The sequence below is a fragment of the Ascaphus truei genome, chromosome 5 (genome assembly GCF_040206685.1).
Source record: "Ascaphus truei isolate aAscTru1 chromosome 5, aAscTru1.hap1, whole genome shotgun sequence".
NCBI lineage: Eukaryota > Metazoa > Chordata > Amphibia > Anura > Ascaphidae > Ascaphus > Ascaphus truei.
Genome location: NC_134487.1, coordinates 83,547,678 through 83,560,534, shown reverse-complemented (window position 1 = coordinate 83,560,534; position 12,857 = coordinate 83,547,678). Strand labels below are relative to the sequence as shown.

The 12,857-nt window shown below is 40.0% G+C and overlaps 1 protein-coding gene across 3 annotated transcripts in view; it reads left to right on the top strand.

Annotated features, from left to right (window-relative positions):
• The window catches only part of SLC38A4 (solute carrier family 38 member 4), a 114,397-nt gene that overhangs the window by 78,278 nt on the left and 23,262 nt on the right, over window positions 1-12,857 (top strand). For all 3 annotated transcript variants that reach the window (XM_075600137.1, XM_075600136.1, XM_075600135.1), the window contains exons 12-13: window positions 2,856-2,956; window positions 5,468-5,592. In XM_075600137.1, the coding sequence (XP_075456252.1) occupies window positions 2,856-2,956; window positions 5,468-5,592 (226 nt within the window). The remainder of the gene's footprint in view (window positions 1-2,855; window positions 2,957-5,467; window positions 5,593-12,857) is intronic.

The window sequence follows — 12,857 nt, the reverse complement described above, 5'->3', positions numbered from 1 at the left end:
CTTGTCAGAGAACTAGGAAGAGCTAGACTAGCTATAATTTAGGTGTGCCTCTTCCTTAGGACAGAAGGGGAGGGTGCAAGGACTGCTGCCACAATTGGGCAAAACACAGACCAAGTCCCACCTCCACGCCTGCCACTCAAGGAAGCTGCAGAGTGGAGGGGTAACCCCAAGATGGGCCTAACACTGCCTGCATCTACCAGGACTTACGTGTTAGGGAGCGCAGATGAGTAGCCAGAAACAGCCATGGCTACATAAGATATTGTACAGTTGTGTCGAGAGTCCATATGCTGTACTGTTGTATAAATGAAATGTTATGCATTGCTCCAATTACAAGTACCACACACCAAAATGATTGGACGGCGCTCCCACACTAATCAATATATGTGAATAAAGTGGAATCAAAGCAAATGTGTGTAAATGATAGATACTGGAGTTAAGATTGCTTAAAACCTCCAGTAAGGACTTGTTTCCAAAAGTCCGATAGTACAGCATATCTCCTCCAAAATCCAGAAGGAGCAGGAAAACAGAAAAGAGAAAATAGTAATCATGCACACTGTATAAAAATATGAGAATGTGGAGTGGAGCTTAGCTCATATGTATGCCCACTTACGAGAGATAAGAAGTAATAAAGCGGTTACAACCGCTTGTGTGCATCTTTAGGGAAGTAATGGCTGTTGGATCCCAAAGGTGTGTGGGTATCGACACTGGTGTACTCCAAAATGTGTTGAAGTGGGTGTATCTCAAGGTGAACAAAAAGGCATAGTACAGGCCAATAATTGACAAGTTTAGTGTTAACAAAAACACATACTACTCACACTTTGTAAAGTTGATACAGGCAGTATTAAAATTTTAAGCTCTCGATAGCTGGATCCCTGCTGATGTTTGTGGGTTACAGGCACTGTGCATCAGCAGTCCTGTGGGCCTGAGATGTTAGTAAGGAACCCTCCGCTGTGATTGTTCTCCTCGCCGTGCGCTCCGGCGTGTGACGTAACTTCCGGGTATTCCCCACCTCTGTTGTCATCAGAGCAGCACGGTCCTCACAGTCCTCGCGGTCCTCAGTAGATCCAGCCTCCAGGTGCTCTAGCCTTAACGCAATCTCTACGCGTTTCACAGCGTTGGCTGCTTGGTCAGGAGAGTACCACAACCTGTACAGAATGCAAGCTTTTTCTGGGGAACCCATATAATATAAAATCTACAGTATTTTCCAATCCTGAATTTCCATTTTGTGGGCACTTCTAGCGATTATTATTTCTAGATACCACTTACCATTAATTTAAATTAATGTTGCTTTGCATCTTTTCCCTTATTACATACTTGTTTTGAGAAATTCCCACAGTTATCTGTTTTGGTGGAAATTTGTATACAAAATAATGTTGTGAGACCTATTAAAGATAAAAAGCCATTGTGAGTTTTCATATTATTCCGAATTTCAGCTATGTCATTGGAATTCCACCAGTCCGATATACTCACACTTCTGAAGAATGAAAATAGATTCTTTTTCCAGTAGTTCCTTTCAAAATGATAGCTCAAAACAAGTTAAAGATGTTTTGTGGGATAATAAAAATATATCATAGAAGGTATTACATGGAGAGGGCTTTAGCAGTTCATATTCAGTACAGATGTGCGAACTTGCCCATATTCACTTTGCCTATGTTTCACTCAAACTTTAAAAAAGTTTGAAGATGTTAAAGTTCAAGAGTGTCCTATGTAGCACAGTATTCTCTGACTTGTATACTGTACCTCCCAAAAACACTCATCTGTACAACACATAGTGGCCTATTCTATAAACTTCGAGGACTAAGTCATCAAGCTTTTTGAGCACTTCCCGAATGATTTGGCATAGGTAGCTATACAGAAAGTTTCGATAACATGCCAAAATGTTTCGGAAAGTGCTCCTTCCCGAGCGGCAGCCCTCCGGCTCAGACACATCGAGCGGGAGCTCAAAAAATGCTCAAACTCACATTTTTTTTAAACTACCGCTAAGGTAATGAAGGGGTTAACCCCTCCCGCTACCCACCGGTATGCGTAAACACCAACCACGGGCCAAATACCACTTTCCCCAAATACCGTGATAACACAACTATCAAACTGAACGGCGGGGTCATGCCAAACCGGTCGATTTGGCAGAGATTTCATCGAAGCCGCTAGAATAGACCCCATGGGGAGAGATCTGAACACACTTGAGATACAGTACAGATGTAGCAAGACTTCCTGTCCCCAAAGCCACGGAGTAAAAGGAAAAGTCTACGGTGCAGAGGGTCTTGCTTCTGAGTGGGACCCCGCAGCGTTAATCCTTCCGGGCGATCGCGGCGACGCAGACGGCAAAGGTTTGCTACATGTGTACCTGGGAAATAAGAAATAAGCACATTGTGAATATACAAATAAGTTTGTTTTAAATCTTTCTCTTTATCTCTGTCTCCTTCTAATTTGTCTTACTCGTGTCATGTCTCTGACCCTCTCTCTTTCCTCTACAACAAAACCCGTATTTTGGGCTGTGAAAAGTTTTCACTTAATACATCAATAATATTCGGTATACCATCTCCAGATGAGCTTGTCCTTTCTCTACAACTTGTCATTTTCAGTCAAATGCATTAATTAAAAAAATATGTGTTCCTCCCAAGTGTAAAAGAGGAAATATCAGCTGCAAATGACTGTAGGCAATTCACAATCCAGCTGTCATTCTGTGCTTGTGAGTTATATTTCCTAATTATGTGCCTTCAACAGTGTTCGAACATTTTTTTTTTGTGCTTTGTTTTTCCTTTTATGTGAATTCATTTTGTTGCATTGCATTATAAATATGGCGAATATCAACTTACTAAAAAATTTAAGGAAGCACTTTTATCTTCTTCTTTCAGCCGGTCGCGGAGGAAAATGCAGAATGTCTCAAATGTGTCAATAGCTGCGATGTTGACAATGTATCTCTTTGCTGCACTGTTTGGTTATCTTACATTTTTTGGTGAGTTAAGTGTTTATATTCATAATTTATGCACAATGGCCCAGATGTACTACTATATGTGATTATAAACGTTAGCAATTAAACTCATCCAAATGCATGTACCTTATGATGTGCCATGTCTGAGAACTATTTGCTGAACAAAAAAATCTTGTGTTTCATGCCGACTGTAAAGTAGGAATATTTGGACACACCGTCCATAAAGCAAATAACTAGTGCTAAAGTTAAGTATTTCAAGGTAAAATACAGGTCAGGCAGTGAGTCAGTTTCGTGTTGTTCAACCGTTGAAGGGCAGTTCCCCAGTATGACCTATTTTGAAAGTGAGCTTAATATGTGATGCAATTTAAAGTCGTTTACCAACCATATTGTTATTTTCTTCCTAGTAGATTTTAATTTTTTATTTGAAAAGGCCCAATGCCTGCACTCACGTGTTTACATGTCAACTCCTGCTGATTATTTTCACTCTCTCCACACCATCAAGCAGCACTGAGCTGTTTTCCATGCAGACTACTACATTATCAGAAAAAATGTCTCATCCACTAGTGTAACAAACTGAGGAGATCAGCAGCCTTATTAATTCATGTTTTGGGCTCCAAACTGCTTCTAAACACCATATATTTTATTTTTTTGTTAGCACCCTAAGCAACTATTGTATAGCTTGTGTGGTCTTTAACGCTGTTTTTCTACATGCTATTTTCCATTTCTGTGAAGCTGAGCCTCAAACACAGATTTTCAGGAATGGAATAAAATTGCCGCCATGCTGCATTTTTATGCGTTATTGAAAAATAATTAAGATTGTGTTTAGGAAACAAGGGTGTGTCATCATTAATACTTTCCAAGCGGAATCGTGCTACTTACTGGCCCGGGGCATCCTGGTTCCTGAGATTCTTACCATTGCAGTGTCCGTTGTTCTAGCTCCCTGTGGGGAAATCAAGATCAAATCTTGCAGGTTGTGCAGGTCAATATAGAACGCCGCAACATTATCGTTGTGGCTTTTTGTTGGACGGTAATTTAAATCCACAGCAAGAACACAGGGCGCCTCAGTTCCTATCCTGGGGGGACTGCGGCTTTAAATTGCTTATAATTTAAAGCTCTATTAGTCATATTGGCCATGGAAATGAATAGATTTGTTATAGTTTGTTGTGTATAGACTTGTGATAGTTTGTTTAAATGCTCAACACACCGTTGGATCACAAACGGAGGAGTAACTAGAAGTCCAGAGTGTCAGTTTTAAACTTTAGAAATTAATTTAATATATATATTGGTGTCTGATTTTTGCCGCCGTCAACGTTTCTACATTTAAGGTGGATATCAATATGCAAACATAATTCTGCCCCCTAGTGGAGCAATTTAAATTAGAGATGCCATCCATACATACATCCATACAACCTAACATTATCGCTGCTTATATTTTTAAGCTGGTTCAACCATTATTTAATAGCTGCTCCCTTCACCATCGTGTGTGCTAACAACACTTTACCCTTTCTTATGGGTCTCCTCATGGACACATTTTGTAGCTCTAAATATTTTCAGCACAGGGCGATACATGAAGAAATGTCATTTTCCATATGATCTTTCTACCACAGTGGTGTTACAAATCATACAATTACAGTGTAATAATTTGCACATGCAAATACATCGTATCAGCCAATTCGATTTTTTTTTAAATATAAATAAGGTCCTTAGGAAAGCTAAGATCAGATGTCTATACTTTTATTGGTTTAATAAAAGTATGTTTTTAATCATTTGATGTATACTTGTGGATGTTGCAGTGTGCATGTTGTAATGTGCTTATTTTCGATGTATAGCTGTAATAAGTAGACTGAATAATATACAATAATATTAATATGTATTTAGAGTATATAGAATTTTCCAGTTACTAATTGTCTTTTCGATTGTAACTATACATTTCTGCAGCCACTTCTACAGAATGTACCTTTTGCGCTGTTCTGCATGACAGATAATCCATAGACTAGGAGAAAATGTCAACATTATAAAAAATAAAAAAAACAACCCTCGCACAAAGAAATAAACCACTTAAAATACTTCATAAATTGATATGACATTAAATATTCTGGTGGGAAAAGTGACTTTCCTTTGATTGCAGAAAACCCAAACACATAGCAGACTTGTTTACTGTTTGCAACCAGTGACAAAAGAGGTATATGCAGCCACAGTACTTGGAGGTTAACCTGTGTAATATCTATTTTGTATTAACCCACTTGCTGCTATGGCCTAGCAACAATGTAGTTACAATATTTAATGAATTATTTTCTTATGGACCCTTTTTGTATTTAATTATAGCCTCTCTATTTGGTGCTATGGTTAAAGGGCACAAGTGGTGATTGGAAGGGAATATGAGAGGGAATGCTGCATCTGTGTGTTTCTAATAAACTTGGTTTCCTATGACTGGATTAGGTAGTGATAGATACTTTGTATGTTTGCGATTTATTTTCATTTGATGCATTGTGCAGAGTCCCCAGCAAGTTATGTTTAAAATGTCCCTCCTTGCAGGAGAAGTCCAAGATGAATTACTCCACACTTACATTAAAGTGTATAAGTTTGACACCCTTCTCCTGTGTGTCCGCGTAGCAGTACTTGTGGCTGTAACCTTGACAGTTCCCATTGTTTTATTCCCGGTAAGTGCATTAATCTAAATTCTTTATTAATACCTGTAATTTAGATTAATATAATCGCACCATATTTACTGCTATGTAGCAACAAATTCAAACATCAAACAGCTCATACTGTGTTGGTACCACTTTTCAGCTGACGTAGATGCGGCATCAAGTCTTCAAAGTTTGAATAGCTGTGCCCCATACCAATTATTCAGAGATTGCATTCATAGTGCGAAGCCACAAAACGGCCTTTCAGTCTCATTGTTGAATTTGCTGCTATATACTTGACTTGGTATATACAACAGCAAGATGTTGTACAATCAGCCTAGATTTTTAATAAATAATATATCTGCTCTTTTCCTTCCTTGGTATAATAACTAAAGTAATGACATGTACAGGAACTGCACGCTGTACTGTGTGGCTCCTCTGGTTTGCAGTTACATTTGTGCTGTAGGTTCAGCCAGCTGATTCTCTTTGATAAATGATGGATAGGTTTTGCAATAAAAAACAAGACGCTGGAGATGGTTTTCAACTGAAGTCAGGGTCATGATGATATTAGGCAGCTGCTGGTGCATTTAGGCAGTATCCCCTTTCACACTGAATAAATCTGATTTTGTTATCATCAGTGTTAGAGATGTGAAGGTCTAATCAACAGAAGTTCACAGTAGCAAGAAATGGACAGTTCAACAAGATCAAAAGCTGCAGTTACAGCCCTTCAAACTCTGTGGACATTGTTCAGCAAAAAAATCATAGTGGAATCAGGGATATTACAGTTTATATTCTGCAGGGTATACAAACCACTAGCACATTTATGTAGGGACTGGATATTACCCATCAAAGGAAATGAGTGGAGATATCACATTTAGTCAAATGCTTATTTAAGCTTCACAGTTCACATAACTTGTGAATCAAACAACCTCCCCATTAACTTATGTGACGTGTCACCTGGATTTTAATGTCGTCACTAACAGGGCCATTTTACTATACAAACAGTGGTAAGCACCTATGAAATGACGTTTTGTGCAATTTCTCATTTTATTATTGAACACTTTTTGCTGCTGAAGTCTGCCATGCTTTGTAATCGCCTCTCGCAGCAACAGAAGAACCCCAAAAGTGATTGACGAATCCTAGATGGGTTTAGATTTAAATTCATTATAATATAACTCTGCAGTAAAAAAAGAATATGAAAATAATGTGACATTATAGTAATTCATTTTAAATCCATCACATGACCCTGAATTGTTGGCCCTTTCGGTAGTGAAATGGTTACAGAATGAATCCCCATGTTTTGAGATTGATATATATATATATATATATATATATATATATATATATATATATATATATATACATATACATATACATATACATATACACACACACACACATATTTTTATACATATACATATACATATACATATACACACACACACACACACATTTTTTTTTTTTTTTTTACCTGAGTGGGGTTTCCCTGGAGACAAAAATCAACACATATGGTCACAGAGTCACAAATAGAAACCTTGCAACACCATCTGTTGGTGACGTTGCAGCCTTCTATTAGCTTGTAATCCAGGAATTTTAGGTCATTATTTTAGTCACTTTCAGCTGGAGCTTGTTTTACCTGTCAGACTGGCTTAATGTTTACACTTTCTCAGCAGCTGAGTAACATTGGGTCCTATTTGTTAAACTCCAATATCACCTGGGGAAAAATCGTCAGAAAATTAAATGCAATTAAAAAAAATCTGGTGTTTCTGCTGTATTATGTATGCATGAAAAACTGCACAACTTGACATTTCATTTGCATGTGGTTTTTGCCAGTTCGGAAACTAACAGTTAGAAATCTTACCTCCCGAGTTGAAAAGGGGCTTTTACTGGAGTGGAGAGAAGAGAGACCAGTTTAAGAGATTGCCCATTGACTTGTATACTGTACCGTCAAATGGATTGACCTATTGTCCACGTGAGACGATACCTGTGAACAGACCTACCATACCTGGGAAATATGGTTATTTAAATAATTTGACATATTTAAATGTACATGCTTCGCAGTTACCTCTCCATGTGGACTATAGGTTAATGTCTGTCGAGGCATAAAAGTCAATGGGCCCTATACTTAATTGGTCTCTCTCTTCTCCTCTCCTCAAAAGACCGATTACGCCCTCCTGAGCGAGGCAAGATTTCTGTCCGTGACTTTCCAGCCAATCGGCATGCCTGCAGCTTAATAAATATACTGTATGCAAGAAAAAACAGGGATGCGCAAAACTAATAACAAAACAGTAGCAAAAACAGGTTGCCGTATCAATAGTAATGACTAAACTCTCCCTGCAGCTGGCCCAAATCTCTCACCCAGAGAGAAAAAGTCACACACGCCAGAAAAGGACCTAAAGCGCACAGGAGAGAAGACAAAAAACAAAACATAGTGTAATAATAGACCATTATTACAGGAGGATCTCATTGGAGTAATACGTCTAGCAGATGAGCCCAGCTGATACCTGAAGGAGGGGTTCTCGGGCCAGTTCATCTGAGTTTATGATCACTGCCCATATTGATCTTTTATTCTGTAAGTGTAGACCTTTATTTAGCAGGGTTTTCTATACCAAAACAGATTACACTATGTTTTGTTTTTTTGTCTTTTCTCTCCCGTGCGCTTTAGGTCCTTTTCTGGCGAGCTTAATAAATATACAATGAATATGTCATTTTTTGAGTTTGACACATTTAAATATTAAATTTGCATACTTCACGGAATTGCAAAGTCGTAACCAAATTGCGTCCAAAACTTTTTTTCATTAGCTTAATGAACATGACAAGATGCAAATCCGTGCAAAAAAAGGCCTTTAGCTAGTCTTTTGTCCACAGCCACTCGCGGTCACGCAACCGCTGTGGTTGTGGCACCGAAAGATTAACATGGACCACTGCAGTGCAATCGCAGTAGATACTGTCCCCAGTGCTACTGACTTTTGCTTGTTTGTCTGCGGTGCCGGGGAAAGAAGTCTTACTAGTTCTGTATCAACATACACTGACCCCTGTAAAGGGTTCTTTCCACATGCAAACTATGATATCAATATTTTATTTTTCTTATACATTTAAAACCCGTCTTTTTATAAGTATACAAGTCTTTTGTCCAAATATTAGTGGTTTGTTGCTTAATGGAAGAGTAAAAATAACTGATAGGAGATTGTGGCATTGTGGAAATATTTCTTCAGCGTTTTAATTTTAGGTGTACGGTGCAGTGCTCCACAGCATCCATTGAACCTGAAAGGCAGGCTTGACCTTCTTAACGCTATGATTTTATACCAGCTCCGGCTGGGCGGCAGCGCAATCCGGTGATGTCATCCTCGCGATCCGCCGAGCGGCATGTGAACCTCAGGCAGGAGACAAGCAGAGAAGACAGGGAGGCGTGGTGGAGGCGTGGCCGTGAGCGCTTCGCCCTCATTGGCTGAATCACTCACGTGACACCGTCGTCGCCTTAAGATAAAACATTTTTAAGTCTGCTCTACAGTCTGACGCCCTGCAGTTCCAGGCGGCGTGCACGGCGCGTGAGGTATTATACTGTAGCTTTAATAGGATTACTGCAATTTGTTTTTGAGCCGCGCTGCATCATGCCACATGACGCTGCTGGACAATTTTGGTATAATCACGGCCTAAAACAGCAATTTTCTATTTTGAAGCATTGTTGTTAACTTGCTTGAACCAGGTGGTTTCCCACAGCTGACTGCTGCCCAACTTAGGAGATATTCATCTCTGATTCCCCACCTCTTGAGTTTTAGATGTCCATTTATAGGTAGCTAGTAGATGGGGGAAGATTAGGTGCACTCTCTTGACTCCGACTTGTGAAACGCCTCATGTGCATGCCCAACGCCAGCCGGCTTAAACGGTAACTGGTTCAAATCATCTACCTGTGAAGAGAAGAGAGCGGCACTCCAGGGGACTGGTACAAAAAAAGCAAAGAGATGCTCTTGAATACATTTTGCATTTTTGTACCAGTCCTTTGGAGTGCCCACTCTCTTCTCATCATACTGTATGTAGGAGATTTTTAGGTAGCTACTGCAAGCTATGTACACAGAGGGGGTCCCTGCTCAGCCTTATATTAACTTTGTAGAGGGGTGCTATCAGGGAAAAATGTACATGCACAACACGAAAGAGAAAGGATCCCTATTGATGCACACTCCTCTAATAATTGAAAAACTAAATACATTTAATTAACATAGAACAAAACACAAAGAGCGTTTAAAACCTATTACTAGCTCAAAAGGGCCTAGTGACAAAATTCTCTTTTTGATGAAGAGATTAATAATTCAAATCTTATAGGTGTGCTTAAGGTATTTGGTCACACACTTGTTCACCACAATACTGCTAGGTATATCCAAAACTTAGGTTGCTGTGAAAATTATGCTATAGCACTTATAGTATATCATGGGAGATAGGCAACCATTATCCTTGTTCCTGTAATGTTAGAATTCTAACTGAATTCACAACTTGCCCTGTATGGTATACAGCAGGGGTGTGCAAAGTGGGGGGCGCAAGATTATTTTGGGGGGCCACAGACTTCACCCACCTTTCCTCGGCACCGCATCGCCATGGCAATGCGGCGTCAAATTACGCCACGGGGTCATGTGACATGCGCGCCCCCATAGCAACGCGCATCAAATTATGCCACGGGGGTGACATGACCCCGCGCGTCATTTGACGCTGGATATTGGGTAAGGGGGGGCGCGAGTATATGGGCTGGCAGGCAGGGGGGCGCAGCACAGAAAGTTTGCGCGCCCCTGGTATACAGCACATTAAATGTAATTAAATCAATGCAAAGTTACTCTGTTCCAGATGGAACAGTGAGAGATTTAAATCCTGCAAGTAAACTTACATTTAAGTGATCTGTGCTTGTATTAGTATATTTTAGGGCACAGAAGGACAATTAAGCCTCAGCCGCAGAACAATGTGTTTATATTACTGCAGCACAGTTAACATAGGATAGATGCAGGACCTATACCTCCCTGCTTGGTAGGTTGTTCAATAATTAAACCAAGGTGTTGTTTGAACCACTTATAGTTCTTCTCATATCTACTGAGCATGAAACCCTTATTTCTAACAGACGATGCTGATTAGCACTTGATACACAGTATAACTTTTTATATAACAGCTGCAAGGTTAGAACACAGCTCAATTTGAAAAGAGTGTTTTATTCAACCAATTCTGTATGTATAATTAGTTACACTTCTCTAAAGTGTTAGGCCGCGCTTATAGTGCCGGCGACTGCGACGCAATGTCGCCCGAAAACAAATGCATTGCCGCCACGTGCGCTTATAGTGCGCGCGACGGCGACAATGCGGACGGAGCGACGTTGCCATCACGAAAACTGGTAGCCGGCAAAATTTGATTTTTCAAGGGCTGTCGCTTCATGTGACAGCCCTTGAACCAATCAAATGTCAGGAAACCTGCGACGCCCCCGCCCTGGCGAAATATAACTTTCGCCTGTGGCGACGGGTGACATCACCCGTCGTGTCGCCGTCGCCATCGACGGCACTATAGACGCGGCCTTAGTTTGACACATTAGAGACAGCTACAGCAGTCCTTCCCTGCCTTTACTATGTAACATATCTATTGGTAAAAATGTATCATTACGGTCTATACACAAAATGTCCCTCAGCATGATGGAGCTAGCATAGTAAATGCTGATTGACACTAAACTATAGCACACAGCTTGATTGCACCTTGCGAACCCTGTCAAATTCTAACGGAGCCTAGCCTTATAGTAGCAAGTTCTTACTCAACTAGTGGTTGCCCAGGTCGGCCAACAACTTAGTTCAACATACTATTAGAGAATATTTGAGAAGTAGATACTAGGAGACATAATGCCTCTGCACACTTTTCTCTTACTGAAACCTCTGTTTCAGTCACGCTCATGACGTACTGATGACGTCATATCCCAACGCGCCTTTCGTTCAGAACGCAGAGCTTCTTCTGGGGTGGGTGGTTCACTGCTCTCATCGGCTATTTAACTCCCACAATTACCATGGTTACCAAAGTGCTGGTGAATTACACCTGTGTGCTTTGCGCAACGCTGGTAGCCAATCAGCGGTGAGGTAAACAAAGATACTGACAGTCGTTGCAGTTTAAGCCCGACATTAAAAAGGTAACAGTATGATCCTGTTAATACTAATCAAAATAAAAACAGCATGTGTGAAATAAATCATAAAAAGAGAGTAATCCAAAAGCGGGTTACGCTACTCTGTTGTAAATGTATGTTTGAAATTTGTTAGCCTATACATATCATTCCACGTTAGGTTTATCTACATAGGATGTGATCACCAGTTATAATATAATAAGGCCCATTATGTTATTATTAATGTGTCATATGATGAAGATGTATTAGATTTCCACATGTCAATCTGTGTAATAATAATAAACCATATACACATCCTTTCCCCTATTGGTCAAAAATAGGGAATGCCCAGTATTGTCAATACCAGTGATACCCAAGTTGTAATGGATACCTATGTAAGAGATGCCTACCTGTTAATTACATCTACAACACGCAATGTGATACTTGTATTGCATAACCTCTTGGGTTCAATCATGATAGAAATGTATAGCTTTTTCAAATATCAGAATTACTACAATAGAGGGCTAGAGGAAGGCAGAGTACACAAAGCCTTCACTGAGGCCTCTTGGTGATTGGATACCCAAAGTGTATATACACTTTGCCTCCTTCCTCAAGAGAGCATTGTCAATATTCCCTCCTCTCAAACCCAGGGTCATATGATCAATTCCCTGGAAGGAGTTGATTAGCATCTCCATGGTGGACAAGGTTAATATGTTGCGCTACCGGGGGTTCTACATTATTTCTAATTATGCTAGTATGTTCTAATATGCGGCGGTGGAGTTGGCGTGATGTCTTACCAACACACAATAATGCCACACCGGCATGTAGCCAAATAGATCACACCGATGGTCTTACAATGAATGAAGCTACTGATAGTGTATGTTTTGGTCTTATTCCAGTTGTTAAATTCCTTGGTAGGGTTAATAAATCTACATGCTTTATACGCACCGCATAGGTAGGTGCCTACTGTCTTGTTGGATAGCCAGGTAGTTGGTTGATGTGCCCGATAGTGACTGTGAACCAGTTGGTCTGATAAATTTCTTGGTCGCCTGTAGGTAATGGAGGGGGTGACATTAAGCACTTTGTTAAAGTCATCACCCTCCAAGAGTATGTGCCAATGTTGGTTCAGCACCAGTTTAATTTCCCTCGACTGTTTGTTATATGTACCAATTATTCTAATCTGATT